Source organism: Durio zibethinus, chromosome 5 (genome assembly GCF_047325235.1).
Source record: "Durio zibethinus cultivar Kanyao isolate XHJ-2024 chromosome 5, ASM4732523v1, whole genome shotgun sequence".
In the NCBI taxonomy this organism is placed as follows: Eukaryota; Viridiplantae; Streptophyta; class Magnoliopsida; order Malvales; family Malvaceae; genus Durio; species Durio zibethinus.
This window is the reverse complement of record NC_143166.1, coordinates 4673443-4693282: the sequence shown is the minus strand read 5'-3', so window position 1 is coordinate 4693282 and position 19840 is coordinate 4673443. Positions and strand designations below refer to the sequence as shown.

Sequence of the window (19840 nt, the reverse complement as noted above, 5' to 3'; positions counted from 1 at the left end):
TCCATTTTTTAATTTTTAGTCCACCATTTAATCTCTCAACTTTTATTTATTTAACTCACTTAAAGAAAATATTATACACTTAGGTAGCTTTGGTAAGATCATTATAGTAATATAATCATTGAGGTGATCCTATTACCAAAGTAATTTTAACACTCACAATTTGAAATCATTTTATTTGGTTAACAATAATTAATTCATAAAAATTAAATATCATTGTGTTTAGTATTATTAAAAATCAAATGTTATTTTGTTTAAAAGTGTGAAAATAACTATACATATTGTAATAGTTACACAAAGTAATAATTTTAAAGTTGTTTAAAGGTAATAATTTATAAAATATTAGTAATATTTATTTATTTTAGAATAAAATACAATTAAATTATTAAATTAATAAATATGTTTGTTGATAAGTAAATTGCTAATATAAATTATGTAAAAAATATTTGAATTAAAAAAATACAACCAATCTATTAAATTCATAATAAAAGAAAAGCAAAAAAATTATATTCTATATAAAATATTTTAAAAAGTAAAAGGAATATACAAATTATTTTTGAACTTGTTACAATATATTAATCTAAAAATATAAAAACTCATAATATAAAATAATTACAATTTTAAGATGCAGCAAGTTTTTAATTTACATATTAAATAGATAAATTTTATTATTATTAACTTTACATATTATTTCACTTTGGTGATAAAAGTTTTACACCATTTTATATGAAAATTATATCACCTTCCAAGATAATGATCTAATCACTTTCAATCACATAAAATCATCAAATACTTACCAAATACAGTGATATAATCATCATGGGTTTTATGAGTGATCACCCCATACCAAATACTATTTTAAATTCTTTCAAAATCGTAACTTCCAAAAATTTATCTAGTACTTATATCATCTTAACTAATGTTCAATTAGCAATTGTTGATTATCTTTTTCAAATAGCAAGTAATATTTTTTAAAAGGGATAGGATTAAGGGTGTAAATGATACATTAGTACTCGCAAGCTACTTGGGTTCGATTCAAAAAAAACTCGAATTCGATTCGATTATTATCGAGTCGAGCTCGAGCTCGAGTAGCTCGACTTATCGATCGAGTCGAATTCAAGTATTCTTATATCCGGCTCGAGTAGCTCGCGAGCCTAATCGAGCTTTTCTATTATATATTTATTTTTATTATTTTATTTATAAAATTACTTTTTTACCCTTAGCTTAAAAAACCCTAAAATTTTATTTTCTTTCTTTCTCTCTTCTCTTTCAGTTTTTCTCCCCATCTCTCTCACTCACCAACAGCCCTACTTGCAGCACATTTTCTTCCCGAATCCCACTCAATTGTCTTCCAAGCTTGTTCCACCCTTTCGAAAGCCCTTTCTCCTCTCTCTAAAAGGCTTGAACAGAACCCGATCTTGAACAGAACCCATTCGACATTTGCAGCAGCTTCAACAGAACCCATTCAACGTTTGCAGCAGCTTCAACAGTTTGTAGCAGCTTCAACAGTTTACAGATCTTGAACAGAACCCATTCGACGTTTACAGCTTACAGCAGTTTCAACAGTTTGCAGATCTTGAACAGAACCCATTCGACGTTTGCAGCAGCTTCAACAGTTTACAGATCTTGAGCAGAACCCATTCGACGTTTGCAGCTTGCAGCAGCTTCAATAGTTTACAGATCTTAAACAGAACACATTCGACGTTTGCAGCAGCTTCAACAATTTACAGCAGCTTTAACAGTTTGCGACAGCTTCAACAATTTACGGTAGCTTCAACAGTTTGCAGCAGCTTCAACAAAACCCATTTGACGTTTGCAGCAGCTTCAACAGAACCCATTCGACGTTTGCAACAGCTTCAACAGAACCTGATCTTGAACAGAACCCATTCGACGTTTGCAGCAGCTTCAATAATTTGCAGCAGCTTCAACAGAACCTGATCCCTCAACGTAGCCCTTTCTCCTCTCTCTAAAAGGTAAGCTCGTTCCACCCATTCGACGTTTGCAATAGCTTGAACAGAACTCGATCCCTCAACGTAGCCTTTTCTCCATGACATACTTTTTTAGTGCCATTTTTTTATTAAATGTTTTTATGTTAGGCTTCCAATTCATGCTAAAAGGTGGTTTAAATAAGAATGCCTTAATTAAATACCTTTATGAATGTCTAAATTAAATACCTTTATGAATATTGTGGGCATGCAGATCGAGAACAAAAATGAAAGGGGGCAAGGTGATATAGCTATTTGTTAGTATTGATATTCTCAATTCTAATTTGTTTGTCAAACACTATCTATTATACTTTTATTTTTGTTGCAAACTTGTGAAAAGTAGTATGTTCTTTGTGAAGTTGCATTTAAATACTGAATTTTGTAAACCAAAAGTCTCTATATTATTAGCAAGAAAGCAACTGAATTTGGGCCATTTCAAGACTTGCACAATACCCTTTATCAGTAGAAAAACTTTTGGATGGTTCATATTATTTAACAAAAAAAAAAAAGGTCATTGGCTCTATTGTTTTTAGTCATAATCATAATTTAAGCTTCCATATAGTTCATCACTAATTTATTGGGGACTGTTTCAATGTGAATACTTTTCTTCTTTATGCATATTAGATTTGTTAGAATATAACCTGACACTTATTTCTAATGAGATTGAGTTAATGTTATATAAATACTAACTAGGCATGTATAATTGTAAAAATTAATAAGAAATATTCATTTTAAGAAATTGATTTTAGAAATTGAAATTATTATCGAAGTAGGTAATCTTAAATTTATTAAAATTCCTACAATATTAGTATATTTTCCCAAAGAATAAAATTTTATACTCTTCCAATAATTTGTTCTCGCAACTTGTTTAGCATGTTTCTGGCAATAAAATTTACCGCACATGTTTCTAACAACTTGTTTGCATTATTGTTTGATCCTAAAATTATATTATTGTTTTGATTTGTTTTTTATTTTTTTGCTATAGGAAACTAAACATGTCATCAACCACACCGGATATCTCTTCTATACCAGTTCAGCTGACAATAAATTCTTTTACTAGTCGAATTGTGTCAGATGATGGTAATGATTCAATGAATGAAGCTTTAGATGCCACTAATGGTAACACAGATAAAACACCAGTCATTGATGCCAATGATAAAGAATGTGATAATGCTGACCTTGAAGAGTGTGAAGAAAGTAATGAGAAAAAGAGGTAAAAGACATCTGCTGTTTGGTTAGAATTCAAAAAAGTCATTCTTTCTGATGGTTCCAAAAAAGGAGAGTGTGTCTATTGCAAGAAGAAGCTAGCAATAAATACAAGTAAAAGCACGACTCAATTTAAGAGGCATTTGATAACTTGTGTTAAGAGAAAATTTTTTCAGAATCAACAACAAATGATCAACTTTCAGTCAGTAAACACATGTGGTGATGTACAGATACTACCTGCTCTCACAGATGGCAAGTTTGATATGGTAAAGATGAGAGAAGCAGCTGCACATTGGATACTTATGCACGAGCATCCTTTTTCGATTACAGAAAAGGAAGATTTTAACATGATGCAAAAACGTGGGATGCCTGAATGGGAAAAGGTATCACGCAATACTATTAAAAAAGATTGCATGTAAGTTTATGAAGCAGAAAAAAAGAAATTAAAGGCATTGTTAAAGACTGTCAGCAAGATTAGTTTGACAACAGATTTGTGAAAATCAAGTAATCAAAAGATTGAGTACATGGTTCTTACAGCACACTTTGTAGATTCTAATTGGAGATTGCAAAAGCGTGTTATTAGCTTTGTTCACATACCTCCTCCTCGTCGCGGTGTTGAGATTGCTGATTGTATTTTTAAGTGTCTAAAAGAATGGGGAATTGAAAACAAGGTGTTTACACTTTCTGTGGACAATGCTTCAAGCAATGATGTGGTGATTAGAATTCTTAAAGACATTTTTTCAAGAAATAGGATGTTGCTTTGTGGAGAAAAATTATTTCATGTTCGGTGTTGTGCACATATCTTAAATCTCATGGTTCAAGATGGCCTTTCTGAGATTAAGAATGTGATTGGTGATGTTCATGAAAATGTCAATTTTATTAATCAAAATGAGGCAAGACTTAACTCATTTTCTAATATAGTACAACAGTTACAGTTACCTGATAGGAAACTCATTCTCGATTGTAAAACACGTTGAAATTCGACATTCGAGATGTTGTCGATTGCAATCAAATTCAAAGAAGTGTTTTCGAGACTCAAAGAGCGAGAATCTCATTATGAATGTTGTCCAAGTCATAAAGATTGGGGAAAGGTGGAGAAAGTTTGTGAGATTTTAGAAGTTTTTAATTCAGCCACTAAAATCATCTCTGGAAGTGATTATCCAACTTCAAACCTGTTTCTGAATGAAGTTTATCGTGTGAAAGTGTTGTTGGATAAAAGGATGAATGATGAAAATGAATTTGTTCAAGCAATGGTTCGTAAGATGAAGAGTAAATTTGATAAGTATTGGGGAGAATGTAATTTGTTGATGTCTATAGCATCAATCTTGGATCCAAGGTGCAAAATGAGGATGATTGAGTTTTGCTTTCCTCGAATGTACCCTGATAGATAAGTAAAAGAAAATATTGCTAAAGTTCGAGATGTCCTTTATGAGATTTATGATGAATATCCTCGTGAGTATCAATTTGGCAATGAGCATAGTGCTGAAACTCAAGTGCATGATAATGGTATTAGTGGTATGAATATAGAAGCTTCTTCTTTTGGTTGGTTTGAATTTGCAAATTATGTAAAATCAGTTGAAACTGCTCAACCACAACAATCTGATTTAGATGTCTACCTAGCGGAGGGCTGTTTTATCTGTGAAGGAGATTCCACTAAGTTTCATGCTTTGGAATGGTGGAAAGCGAGCACTTTGAAGTATCGTATTTTATCCAAGATGGCTCGGGATATATTGCTATTCCTATCACTACAGTGGCTTCAGAAGCTACCTTTAGTGCATGAGGTAGAGTTATTGTTACTTATCGTGCTTTTTTATCTCCTGACACAATGCAAGCATTACTTTGTAGAGGAGATTGGTGTCGAAATCTTCATGGAGTGAAGAAGAAGAATAAAGTGAGTTTTTTTTATTATTATTTTGTTATTAGGTGATTATCATTACTTTAATCTAATTTTTAACTATTATTTTCCTTTACTTTATCTATGTAGAAAGAGAAGAAATCAATTGAGATTACACTCAAAATCCCCTAAAGTGAGGATATCTAATGTCTTTTATACAGGTATGAAATATTATTATTAAATACTTTTAATTTGTCACAACATTACTAAAGAAAAATAGGTAGTAGCTAGTCTAGATTGAGATTTTTGCATTATAATTTACGAACCATAGGTTAACTAATGATAGAAACTCATGTTAAGGTAATTGATGAGATACTGTTTATATTTTTTTGCTCTGATTATAAGACAACTGACAAGATAAAATCCATGTTGATGCTAATGTAAAAAATTTAAAGTTATTGATCATTGTAATAATATTACAATCTTTTTCTTGTATGAGTACTTTTATCGTTATTCTTATTGTTAATTATAATTTCTTTGTTTTGTAATTATTCTTTTGTATAGGTTTATTGAAAAGCAATATGAGTCCAATGTTCATTTGAAGACATAATATTGTGAAGGCAGCATATGTATTGTTGTTGGTTTGTTGTAACTTATTTGTGAACTTATTTGCTTGGATATTTAATATCTTTCAATTAGGATTTTAATTTCTAAGTTTCTTTATGTCTTATATTTGTGTGTTGTATTTGAATCATTTAATGAGACTTTTATTTGCTTAAATTTGGTTGTTGTGTAAGTTATTATTATTATTGTTGTTGTTGTTGTTGTTATTGTTGTTGTTATTATTGTTGTTGTTATCTTGAAAATATAATATTTATTAGGTTTGATAAAAATTAGTTGTAAAAGATCTCGAGCTCGAGCTCGAATAATCGAATTTTTTTCGAATATAAAAATCGAGCTTTTTTTTATATATTAATCGAGCTTAATCGAGCAAGCTCGAATAGCTCGAATTCGATCACGAATCGAGTTCGAGCTTGAAAAATGAAATTCGATCGAGCTCGAGCCGAGTATCGAGCCCCGAGTTATGAGTCGAGCTCGAGCTTCTCATTATTCGGCTCAGCTCGGCTCGTTTACAGCCTTAGATAGGATCAAATTTACACAAAAAAGGTTCTACATTTTCTTTTACCTTGTTTTAACTATTGATTTCAATAAATTTAATAAATAAGTAAAATAAGTCAAAAAGATAAATAAAAAAAAAGATTTAATCTTATCCATTAGATCTATTGAAATCAATAATTAAAAAAATTTGTAAGAAGTGGTAAAACTTTTTTGTATAAATTGATCTTTTTTGTAACAGTTATTTATGTTCTTGAACAAAAGAATATAATATATTTTCAAATTGTTTTTTTGAACCAAAAAGTTATTTACTAATGTTGGTTTGGTTAGGATTTAGATTGATGGTGAGAGGAAAAGATTGTATGAAATAGTTATATCATTTTGTCATATATCTCTTTTATTTAAATCATGTCACATAATTATATTATTGAAAATATTAATTATTTATTATTAAATTAAAATTAATATTTATCATTTAATTACTACATATGATATGTAATAAATAATTATTTTTTTCAATGATGTAACTATGTTGTATGATTTGAATAAAAATAACATATACTAACATAACTATGATTTAAATAAAAATGATATATATTGATATGACATAACTGCTTTGTAACATCCTTTTTAGTTGGTAAGTCCCTTGAGGGTGCTACTTTGTTTTGATGTAGTGAATGGAAGGCTTTTTTTTCCTAGCTTTTTTTTTTTCCTAGTTCTAACTTTTTTCTTGAGTTCATTCTATTTTATTTTCTTTTAATATAAATTTTTATGTTTTTCAAAAAAAAATCATCAATCATAAAAAAAATTTAATATTTCTTTTTTTTTAAACATAGAATGTTGTAATCTAAGAATAAGAAAAGAGGTTATAAATGCTAAAATTTTAATTATTCTTTTTAAAATGTTGATGAAGTGATGAATTGTAATATTGAACAATATTTTAAAAAATTATATACTATTAAGTATAAAGTTGATTAAAACTGTTATAGTTTTAATAATGATATGTTTTGTTTTTAACCAATATATAATTAATTATGCAATATTTTAATTTTATAATTTTAAATATGATATAATATAAAAATGATACGATTTAAATTTTTGACAAAATAATATGAATTTTAAAAAATTAAAAATTATATTTTATATTTAATGTATCCACATAAAGTATAAATGATAATTTTTATAACTTACGTATATTATATGCAAATTAATACATTATATTGACCTCACTTGTCCACCCATTTTTTAAGTCTTGGTCAGTAAATCAAGCATCATTTATTAATTTCATTGCTCAAAAATACAGCAAGACTCACATGGAGTAACGTTGCCTTGTCTTCACCACACACAAAAGAGGTGAATAATCCATCGTATATTCATAGCAACAGCTGTTTGGATGATCGGAAATTCACTTTTTTGAATTCCCGTTTTAAACCATTTTTGTGTGTACGAGCCATTAGAATTCTCATATATTACATTAATAATGACTTAAAACAAACAAAACATACAAGGCAGAAGCTTCTTCTTCTTCCATTTTTTTTTTCTTTTTTTTGGGTATAGACAAAAACCTCTTTGCTTAAAATCAATATGATTAATCACAGTGAATATCATTACTTCCATAATCTAGAGAATGGCATAATGGGTTTTCAAGCTTCATTTTAACAAGAAATTTTTTTTATGATTATTTCGAATTGATAAATATATAAAAGAGGTAACAATTGTAACAGTAAATCATTCCGTGACACTTTTTTATTCATAATCACGGTGGAGACTTGAAATTAAGAATGAATAACTCAGCTAGAAACACTAGGATCCACAGAAGCAAATGCAAGCAGCTCTTCATTATGTTCAAAGAAGGCCATTTCCGGTTCAGTCAAGGCCACCCATGCTTCTATTCCCTCACCGTCCCTTGTATCCATCAGTAGGAAAATATTTGGGGTTGTTGCACCGGCAACGCTAACCCATATGGGTTTTCCCCATCCAAAATCAGCTTCATATAGATCGAATCCGCACCAACTGAGGCAGTTGTAGAAATCGATATCATATCTTTTTGACAAGTTTCCTACTTCCTTCGCAGCCTCAAAAATTGTTGAGATTGCTTCAGTCCCCTGAAGTTTCTTCACGTAGTTTTCACTGAATTCTCTGATTCCATTCTTTAATTGTTGAACCAGGCCCTGCAATTCCGTTTCACTATCCTGCGTCTGTACAGTGAAGTAAGATACAAGATAGCCGACAGAGTTCTCAGGCAGGGGAGGTTTCAATCTTTTACGCAAGTTGACAACTTGACGCAACACAGATGGCTTTGTAAAACCACCAAGATTTGATGTTGATGCAACCATTCCACATTTCCAAATAAGCGCTGCCACAGCTTGAACGCGCGTAGGCTGTGGCACGCCTCTACTAGCAGATCGAGCCTTAAGCATTGAAATCTTTGAAGCATCAAACACTAACCTCCTCATAGCAGCCCTTTGATGGTTGAATTCCATGGCAGGCATTGTGAATGATAAATCTGTAGGTGGTAAAAACGATGCAGCACAGCCAAATTCTGGAAACACCACCTCGCTTGAACCCCGAGTGGTGGCAGCCCAACTGTTGACAAATTTGCCTAAGGTGCATAAATCAGCGATCTTGTGTGAAATGCTTACGCCAATCGCCATGCTACCGCACTGAAAGAAGTTGACTTTAACAAGTAATATGCGACCTGTTGCTGCTTCAGTTGATTCTGTTTTAATAGGAAGAAATTTCGTCAGCACCTGGCCATCTGGTTTTTTGAGGATGTCCTGGAGAAGACAGTTAACTCGAGCTTCGATGTAATGAACCCCTTCATCGTTACATTCGATTAAGCTATTGCTTATCCTCCCTGCAAAAGGGTAGAAGCGAGTTAGCGTTTCGGATAACGATTTCTTAAGCCGCCGGGATCTTTCTTGAGTTTCGGAAAATTTGTCATTAGAAGCAGCCTCTGCGCGGTACCAGAAGATTAAGGGTATGTAAGTCACAGGAGTCATCTGATCAAGAAGTGATAGCTTGAAAGTTTTCAGGTTAATTGGAGTTGGTGAAGAAGGTTTAATGGCTTCTGTGTGGAAGGTTTCGACTCTCAACTCCGTAGTCATTTTTGCTCTTGCTCTTGCTCTTGATTTCTCATCCACTTAAACCAAAAAAATATGTGCTAGTATATATACGAGGTAAATTCCTGTTTTCATTTTTCTTCTAAAAGTAAAGTCAGGGAGCACTTTCCTCCAGTGCTTCTTCATTCAACACCGAGGCCGCTTTTTCAACAGTACTCCATTTTTTTTTTGTCTTTTCTGTTTTTTTATTGTTTTTGCTTTTTTTAATTAGTTTCATTTTCTATTTTTTACACCACTATAATTGCATAATTTTTCAATTTATCAATTTTTTTTCATAAATCTTTTTTTTTTTTTTGTGAAATTTTACACTTAAATTAAATTACATTATTTGGAAAGCAAGAAAGGAGGAAAACTGGAAAGAATTTCAACTTGCCATTAATGTGGACATTTTTAGTCATGATTATAGGCAAATATTCAATTATGGCACTAAAATTTTGACATAGTTCAATTGGGTTAGAAGCTTGAGTTCTACTTCACAAATATCCGTACTCGTTACATGAAACGGAGAGAAAGACAGAATTGCATTAAGCTCCAATTAAATCCCATCCAAATTTATCAATATTTGTATTAACAGAGACACACCAACAAAAGTTTTCTTTTGTAAGAACAAAAGGTAAGCATTAAACAGATGATACACTTACATGCAAGAAATGAGATCAAGTTGTTCATGAAAAATCAAGATTAAGAACATAAATTACCTGTGATTATAGATACTTGGTATGATTTCCGCAACATTACCTATAAGAAGAGCAAAAATACTGATTACATCTCCTTCATTCCTAAAGGTAGAGAGCAGCTAGTAACTTGTATTTGCTTTGTATGAGTGCCACGAATGTCAAACTTAATAGCTGCAAAAAGATGTTCTAGATCATCAGGTAACACCCAAGCCAAGTCAAGATTTTGGTTGCAAAAAGATGACAATTCATGGGCATTCAACTTCTTTAAGCACTTGAATCATCTTGTGGCTACAACAATAAAATTTTGACGATGGTCAGGTCAATCAATGGTGCTCATGATGTTTGAGAGGCTACAATATTTGGAACAAGAACTGCTTCACCATTAGCTGCTTTTGATACAGCAATCTCTTTTAGGCGCTTCCAGGCGGCTTTATGTTCCGATTTGATCTCTTCCAGCTTTTCTTCATCTTCTTGAAACTTGCTCAAGCACTCCTCAAATAGTTTGGGATCAATATCAGCAAAAATTTTGCCAACATTATGCGTCAAGCTCTTGACCACCTGATTCCAGTGGTTATGACCATTGTTCTCGGAGGCAAGCAATATAATGGGCAGTATAACTCTGCGGTTTTGTCTAATTAAGTTCTCAATGTGATGGATTAACTCTGCTTTCCATATGGTTCCCTGTTACCTCTTCTTCCCAAAATCAGCAGCCAAAGTCCGTCGGGTCAAATGATGACAGGATCTAGGTTTGATAAAAAAAACACCAAATTAGCATCAATTATAGATACTACGAAGCAATATAAAAACAACAACAACAAAAAGCAAAATCAACATACAAAACAAAAGCAAACCCAGAAAAGAGGAGAGCCTCTGACACTTACAGAAAGAAAATAACTTGATACAGTACTTGAACATGAGACAGAAAAAAGCCTCAGATTTTCCGTTTTTAACTGTTTATTTTCCTTCTGAATTTACTTTGGGCCAATGGAGAAAAAGAGAAAGAGAAAGACCAAAAGGCAGCCCCTTTGATAGAAGAACCTTACTCCATTGCCCGGAAGTAGAACATCTGAGAACATTTAAAAATAAAATAACTAGTAAAATGAAAATAAAAAGTTTGGCAATAAGTCTGTTTTTTTTTTTTTCTCTTTTTATATTCTCTCAAGTACAACTAGTAATTTAGATATTAATAAATAAATAAAAAAACAAAGATTTTGTTTCTTTAAGGGATGATGTAATGATGTTATGTAGAATGTTTTTGTTTGGATAATTAATCTTTGATAATCTAATTTTTGGGATGATATATTTCACTGGAGACTCTTTCATGGATTCCAAACTGGGCAATTTTCCTTCTTTACCCTGGAGGAGCGTTTGGACAGGCAAGGTAGTCCATAAAAAGGGGGTGAGATGGAGGATAGGTGATGGAAAAATGGTACGCATATGGAAGGATTAGTGGCTGCCTTTCACGGAGTCATTCCAAAATGTGTGGAAAAATGGTACTCAAAATGTGTGGAACCGCATATGGTCAATCCAAGTGCCTCCAAAGATCAAAATTTTCATGTGGCGTGTCATGAAATCATTCCAATAATGAAACAACCTGTTTATTTTCCTGTTAACACAGGGTGTCGCCGATGTGGAGATAACAATGAGACAGTGTATCATGCCATTAAAGAATGTCATTGGGCTCAGGAGGTGTGGAGATTTTGGGCTTTTGTTGGCATGCAGGAAATGATGAACATATGGATATAAGAGAGTGGCTTGACCAAGCAATGGAGAAGCTAACTAATGACCAAGTACAGTTAATGGCTATGGCAGCTTGGATGATATGGAATGATCGAGAAAATGAACTACATGGTAAACCAAGGAGGAATCCAAATGTTTTAGCAATGCTTGCAAAGAATTACCAGCTGGAATTCAACAAAGCTCAGCAGCAACAATCAAGCATGCAGCCGTCAAGTCAACAGAGATGGCAACCCCCTCCCAGTGGTGTATATAAAGTTAATTTTGATGGAGCTGTGACTGTGAATATGGAACGAAAGACAGGTGGAATGGGAGTAATAATAAGAACTTCTGATGGATTGGTCATGGGAGCCTATACCTTTAGTTGGCCATGGATAACAGACGCCCTTACTATAGAGGCCCTTGCTGCAGTTCGTGCTGTGAAATTTGCTGAAGACATGGGTTTTGGAGATATGGTGTTAGAAGGAGATAGTTTAACAGTGTATAGCAAACTCAAAACAACATAACCCGATTACTCTCCACTTGGGATAATCATAGAAGAAGCCAGAACAAAAGCTAAACAGTTCAGATCTTACAGCACAGCTCATATCAGAAGAACAGGTAATGCAGCAGCACATTGTTTGCTTAAGGTTGGGTCACAATCTCAATAAGGAGTCTACTTAGTAGAGGAATGTCCTGATTTTCTTTAAAACAGTGTATCTGCCGATGCAATTTTAACTTATGAATGAAAGATTATCTTCTTACAAATATATATATATATATTTATAGGATGATGTTATGCAGAATGTTTTCATTTGAGGCATATGCTTCTTCCAGTTCTGACTGTTTTAAGCGTTGGACCAATAACCAATTCATAATTTTTTTTTGGGTTGGTTCAACAAATTCCATAGCTTATTAATTGAAGGTCATTAGGAGTTGAAATTATAAACACTAATACAAAAAATGTTGACAATTTATATTAATCAACCAAAAAACATTGTTGGTTTTTCCCTCAGTCTACAAGCATTAGAGAAGAATAAACATAGATTACAAGGAAATAGGAGTTCCAAAAAAAGGGAAAAACCTTCCAAATTTTCGTTTCATTTGTTTTGCATAAATTGGTTTTAGAAAAAAAAAATTATATTTGTTAGATAAAAATTGATCCATCAACAAAAATATTTATTGATCAATGAGAATTTTTTTTTTAAAAGATAATTTTGGGGAAAAAATGTTCATGAATATGATTACTGTCAAACTTGTGGGTTTAATTAAATTCGAATGGAATTTTAGGTATGACTTTTTAAATTTTTTTAAATAATTTTAAGAGGTGTTTGGTGATAAAATAAATTATTTATATTTTATGTCTTTAATATAATTAGAAGAATAAGAGATATGTGAACATTTAAATTCAATTTTTTTTTTATAGTTGGATGAAAAATTTAGAGGTAGTGCTAAATTAAAATCTCATTTTAAAAGATTTTTATTAGCAATTTTCGTTCAAATATTAAAATAAGCAAACGACAACGGCATGACAAATAGGTCTGTTGCTCTTGTGTCTGGGGATAGGCAGAGATTTCCGTCGAGGTGGCGTTGACGCGGCGTCCGTCTGCAAGAGCAATTGGAGCGTTCACTCCACGCACTAGAAAAAGTTGCTAGACTGCTGGTAGAAGAGCCCCTTCTTGGATGGAGAAGAGCCCAATCTGCCTAATCCAAGCCATGTTCATGTAAGTTTAAGCTTTGGTGAGGTGGTGGGGTTGACGACTTAGAGCAAGGCAGGGACCAGGAGGCAAGTGATGTATTAAAATTTGTGTAAATCTGACGCTACCAGGCTGAAGAATCAGTAGTAATTCTCTTGGCAACCATTTATCAGTCCATACAGCATTTTGCAAAGAATCAGAAGAAAAAAAAACAAGAAAAAAGACCTGGATGGCTGGTCGCTGATCTCAATTCCCTGACAATGATGGAAAGGTTGTATATAAATTTCATGTCAAAGATGGATATGGCTGCTTTGCTGATTGGCAATAACAGCTAACCCTTTTCTGGAGCAGTACCAGCACTTGCTGGTGCCTAAAGTGTCAAAAAATAAAAAAATGAATGTCTCGAGTGACTCTAAATTATAGTCAAATATTCACTGTGATGCTGAATCTAATATGATATATAAATTATAAATTATAAATCTATTAACTAATATAATATACATCACTAATTCATTAGTTCCAAATGATGTTATATGACTAACAAACAATCCTCCAAGTATCATATTAATTAACATTTTTATAATTCAACTACTATATTAATGATCTTTAAAGTTCAGGTATCACACGGAATATTTCGTTATAGTTTAAGGCCATTGATGACATTATCCCAAAATAAAAATTGCACGATGCAATATGGAGCAGTTGCATTTGACTTGATAAGCATAAACCTGTCAGCAGTGCTAAACATACATTTCTAAGCAGGCTTAAATGATAGCTCAGAGCTTTTTTTTTCCCCTGGTACTATGCTTAACACAATATTCTTCAGTACATGTGGATAAGGAAACTCAGAAAGAAAGCAACAAAAGTGATTAACATTGACTATCACTGCGACTTTTTTTTTTTTTTCTATTTTCCTCCCTTCACCATTGAATGTGTTTATGGATACGTAATTTGATGCAAACCATATGAATAGGATAAGTTCAATAATAAAAAGATTAATTTAACAAAAATGCTTATTAGGCTTCACTAATAGGCTGGAACTTACCATAAAGCAATCTCAGATTCCTTTTTTGTAGTGGGCAAGAAATTGACTATATTACACCACCCGGACAAGGTTGGTACTTACATCCCAATAGAAAAACTGATACCCTCTCTCTATATCTACCCTGATGAGCCATTAGCGTTTGCTTTGTAGGGGAATGACCACTGCTTCACTCCCAGAAGCTTTCTTTTGAGCAAGTTCTTCCAAGTGTTTCCATGTAGTTTCACGCCTCACTTCAATCACATCTTCTTTTGATTCATCTTCCTCAAACTTAAGCAAGCATTCCTTGAACAGCTCTGGATCAAGATCATTGAAGATTTTGCGGACATTTACTGTCAAGCTATGTACAGCCTGATTCCAGTGATTTCTGGCATTTTTCTCCAAGGCTGGGAAAATAATGGGCAGTATAACCTTGCGGTTTTGAATAATTAAGTTCTCAATGTGATCATTGTTCCACAAAAACAAAGCTCGCTCAGCTACCTGAGAAGCACAAAAAGAAAAAAAAAATCAACAGTTGCATACTACAAGGAAAAAATTATAAGTGCCATGAAAGACCACAATGAGAGAACCTACCATCTGGCAAAGGCAATATCACCCCAAAATAAAAAGAATTCAGAAATGAAATGACAAAATCATACTATGTCATAAGGTTCGTACTTATTACACAAAATTATTTCCAGCTGAAAGTGTGCTTAATGTCTGCTCAGTCTCATAGAGACTTTTCCAGCTGAAATTATGTTCAAAATATTCAATATCACTTATCTGCTAGCATAATCTCCAAGGATTTTATCATAGTTTCTTACATCCATTCCTATTCAATGCAAAAAAAATGTGTATCACCGTAGTGCTTGTTATTAGCAAGAAATTTATCTGGTGTTTGGAGTTCGTTTCTCAACCGTAACATGGTATAATTCAGCTAACTGTACCCATTTGTCATGGATACTACAGGATTTTACATGCAATAGCAGAAACTGCCTTAACAGTATGCCACCTATATTTGTTGCACAAAAGCACATATAGTTCAACCAGAACATATTGCAGCTTCCAATATACATTAAAGTTTGTTTTGTAGGCAATCTTTACTTCAACAAAATATATAGTAAATGAAATGAGGAATTCAACACCATTTGACCTTAGGTTGAGGAACTGTAGGTCTTTAGAGGATTCTTACAGGAAAGAAGATGCACAATAATAGGAGGTTAACAAAGTCAAATAACAACACTTCAGAGGGTAAAGCCATAAAAGACAACTCTCTCCAACAAAAGTGAATGTTGCAATCTCCATTTTGAGACATCTCAAAACAATGTCCTCTTTACTTTTATTTGTGGGATAAATTTTATCCCAAACACACTTTGAGAGTATGATTGAACTTGTTTCAAGTTTAAGAAGACTAGAAAATTCCAATATTTCAATATCTTTCATGGCAAACAAAAATTTGGATGTGGAAATATTATAAAAAAAGTTGTTAGAGCATTTCAAGGAAAGAGCAATGAAAACCAAGTTTATCAATATTAAAAATTTGGTAGGAAGTAGACTTGAATTTGAATCAACAACAGCCTTCCATGGCATAAATTAATGAGTTCAAATAATCCTAGAAAATTTTGCAACATGGAAGGACACAAAGGAGAGACATTGAAAGGGGGGGGGGGGGGGGGGGATGTTAATAGCAGTGGCAGGAGGGGAAAAAATAATCAGATCAAAGGTCTATTGAATGCTACAAATTTACATACAAAATGAATCCACATCATGGCATATATGATGCATTCAATATTGAGTAAAGACAATGAGGTCTCCAAGTCCAAGATATGAAATAAAAAGATTTAAAGTATCATCCATGTCAAATTAAAAGATGTTTAAAAAATTTGTATTTTGCATCTAAACAGACTAAGAAATTAAGGCAAAGCAGAACACAACTTTCAGAACCTTCTCACCTGAAAGTGCAGACTGTTCAAACAACGAGCAATTTGGCGAAATAAGGGCACCATGCAGCGCTGGAATTCTGGTGGCTGAGTTGTTTCTAAAATTTCGTCCAATTCATTTAGGAACATGACTTCCTTTGAACTGTTTGTGATGGGCCAGTACTTTAATAACCCCCTAATGACAGTATCAGCAAGCTTGCAGTCTTTCTCAACAAACTGCATAATGCAGTAAGATAACTGCTGATGATACATTGCTAAGCATTTTGGTTTATGCAAGGGAACTAGCACCCGAACAAGGAATACTTTATGTTCTTCTTTCAGTGGCAAGGCAAATCCATTAATAATACTGCCCAATATTTCTAGAAGTTCAGCAATCCCATTATGTTTCTCAGTCTCAAAAATAAAACGGAAAAAGATGTTGTTTATAGCTTTCCTAATGAATGGTCGATGAACCATGAATTTGCCATAGATGCGATGAAGAATTGTTTTCAAATATTCCCTTTCTCTAGGATCTTCAGAGTCAAATAAGTCAAGCAACTTAAAGATGAAGGATCGATCAACATATCTTTTGGCCAATTTTGTATCAGTCTCAGGTGAGGCTGCAAACCTCAAAAGAAACTCATATACAATTTGCAAGTGTGGCCAAGCAGGATCCATTGAAGGTTCCTCCTCTTCCAAATCAAGGCCGCCTTCTACAACCTTATTATCCCGTGGTTGAGGCTTAAGGCTCCTAAACAAGTTTGCTGATATCATTTTAACAATTTCTTGCAGAACAGCATCTGAAAATTTCCCATTTGCAGAAGTCACATACTCCACAAGCTCTAACAAAGTCTGCCGCTTGATCTCCTTTTCTTTGAGGTTCTTGGTGGGGTCAGTGAAATCAAAAATGACACAACACAAGTTAAGCTTTTTTATGAATAAGTCGTGCTTGTCTGATGCTGGAACATCTTTGAAAGCAGGCAATGATTCATAAGCAGGGAACACATGGTTCCCATTGGAATTCGAATTTGCACCTTTCCATCCAACATCTTCCGTAGAATTAGGTACTGGAAAGGATGAAACATTAAAATTTCCTACCTTGCCAGTTCCTAAATCACTGCTCCTCGAGCCACCAGAAACACTAGAATAAGTAGCATGTTTTCCGCCATGTTCACGACTATCAGCTGTCTTGGACGACTTCCGAGGAAGCTTACTTAGAATCTGTTTGAGCATGATTCACCCCCCCTTAATGCCACAATGCTGATTCCGACAAATTACTTGGATCCCTCAAAACTCTAATCACTAATCAGAAATGCATCAACTACCAAAACCCATATTCTAGATCATCTAAAAAGAAAACCCAAAATCATAAGGATAAACCAAATAATTTGTCCCCACAAGGGAACCAAAATCCCCTACCATAAGAAAAGCAAAATTCAAACTGCTAAAACAAGAGAACTAATCAAAATTCCAGAATTTTCTTATCTCAAACATTCAAAAAAGAAACTCTTCTTCAGCTGCAAGCCCCTTGTCTTAAAATCAGCCCAACCCTTTTCTCTACAACAGTACCTAACAGCAAAAATTAAAACTTTTAAGGCTTAAAAAAGCAAAACCCAGAAGTACAAACTCACTCCAAAGAAATGATCAGCACGAGCTTCTCTGTTCTTCCACCAAGGAAAGAAGAAATTAAGTAAATTTGAGTACATTCCAGATTCCAAATCATCATGAAATGAAACAATCAAGGCTCTAAAAGCAATTAAGAAAGTTTTTTTCTTCTCTCTTCATTAATTAAAGAAAACAAAAGAAAAATTTTTTTAAAAAACACATGCAAGAAAATCCAGACTTAAAATTGAGAATTAAAAAAAGAAGGGGTCTGCTGCAACAACTTACAGAGAAACGAATTTCAGAAATTTTCCATCTTGGTTTGCTCGTTGTTCTTTGTTGACTATGATTTTTTTTTTCTTTACTAAATTTCTCGTGATTTCGGTTATTCTTACTTCGTAGTCAAAAGTCAAATGGAAAACAGGAACCAGAGAATCCAAAACTGGTGTATGCTAACGACGTCGTTCTTACAAAAAAATTTTGTCATTTTTCTTGAATTTATTCTTTTTATTTATTATATAGTAATAATTTTTTGAAACGCGTTTTGTAGGGAAGTGTTAAAGCTTGAAATTGCTTTTTTTATATAAAAAGTTTGAAATTGATTATCATTATTGAAATAAATGCTTTATGCATAACAAAAAAATCGGTGAAATAATAAATAATTTATTATAAAAAAGTTAAATAAAAAATAAAAAATTATAATTATTTAAATACGATAAAAAAATGAACTATTTAAAAGTGAGAAAAAAAAAGGATTAAAATAAATTTAAAAATATTTAAATCAAACTTGTATTTTTAAGAAAAATTAAAAGACTAAGATGTCTCTAAAAGTATATATCTTCATTTTATTAAATAACAAAGTATCTTTGAGAAATTATCCTACTAATTGAATTGGTGTTACTTAATTTTGATACCAAACTCAATGAAGGATTTTATCATTAATATCGATTGTACTATTTTAAAATAAAATAAGATATTTATATATTTTGATTTTGTATATAATTTATTTTTTCATAAAAACTATCTATTCTTTAAAAAAAAACTACCATTTAGCAATTTTTTCTCTTTTAAAACACTTTTTTCCCTTCCACTGCATGCACAAGTGAGTGTACATATTTCTAGTAATAATCTATGCTATTAAAATTTTTTATTTAGGTTTCATTTATTTTATGAAAAATAACTTTCGAAAAATGATTTTCATATTTTTAAATGTTTGTTTGACAAAAAATTTATTGATCAACAAAAAATGAGGTTATTTTTTTATAAATTATTTTATGGATTTGAAAAGAAAAAAATATTTTTTGAAAAAGAGTTGTCTATGAGTATAATTATTTATTAATACTTTTAAAAATAATTTTACTTATAAATAATATTGTATTAATAAATAACATAATAAATCTTATTAATTTAATTAATAAATATTATATTATATGAATAAATAATATATTATTAATAAATAATATACTATTAATATAATATATTAATAAATATTATTAATAAATAATATATTAATATATTAATAAATAATATAAAGAATAATAAATAGTTCATTTTAAGTATTTTTATATTAACATAACATTTTAATATTAAATGTTATTATTAAAATATAATTATTTTTTAATATTAATAATTTTAATAATAAATAACTTCAATATATTTTAATAATAAATAATTTTTAATATTCTAATAGTTATATTAATATTATTTGAAAAAAAAAATAAATTTTTCAAAAAATCAATGAAATAACGAAAAATATTTTTCATTAACTCATCCAAATAACAACAAATCTCTTTCAATTTAGAACATACAAATATTTTTCAAAAATCATTTTTTAAAAATTATTTTCTACAAAACAAATGGAGTTTAATATCACAAGTCAAGTGACACCAATTCATTTGATGAATTTACAAAAAAAAAAAAAAAAAAAAAAAAAATCTCACGTAATAAC

General features: G+C 31.7%; 1 protein-coding gene and 3 pseudogenes across 2 annotated transcripts; 2 read left to right on the top strand and 2 right to left on the bottom strand.

Moving 5' to 3' along the window:
• Window positions 1-3485: 3485 nt before the first annotated feature.
• Window positions 3486-5065, top strand: LOC149518704 (zinc finger BED domain-containing protein RICESLEEPER 2-like; annotated as a pseudogene).
• Window positions 5066-7791: 2726 nt separating this feature from the next.
• On the bottom strand, window positions 7792-9284 carry LOC111282353 (akuammiline synthase 1 pseudogene; annotated as a pseudogene).
• Window positions 9285-11607: 2323 nt separating this feature from the next.
• LOC149518703 (uncharacterized) lies at window positions 11608-12180 on the top strand. Its single transcript, XM_089760373.1, has one exon. It carries the CDS (start codon window positions 11608-11610, stop codon window positions 12178-12180), a length of 573 nt encoding a protein of 190 aa, XP_089616499.1.
• Window positions 12181-14219: 2039 nt separating this feature from the next.
• LOC111282021 (serine/threonine protein phosphatase 2A 57 kDa regulatory subunit B' theta isoform-like) lies at window positions 14220-18141 on the bottom strand (annotated as a pseudogene). Its single transcript, XR_016342126.1, has 2 exons — window positions 16324-18141; window positions 14220-14872 (listed from the first exon to the last, which is right to left on the bottom strand). The product of XR_016342126.1 is annotated as a serine/threonine protein phosphatase 2A 57 kDa regulatory subunit B' theta isoform-like (transcript).
• Between the last annotated feature and the right edge of the window lie 1699 nt (window positions 18142-19840).

Bases quoted from the DNA above. Each gene is read 5' to 3' on its own strand.
- LOC149518703 (XM_089760373.1), top strand. From the start codon at position 11,608: ATGTCATTGGGCTCAGGAGGTGTGGAGATTTTGGGCTTTTGTTGGCAT.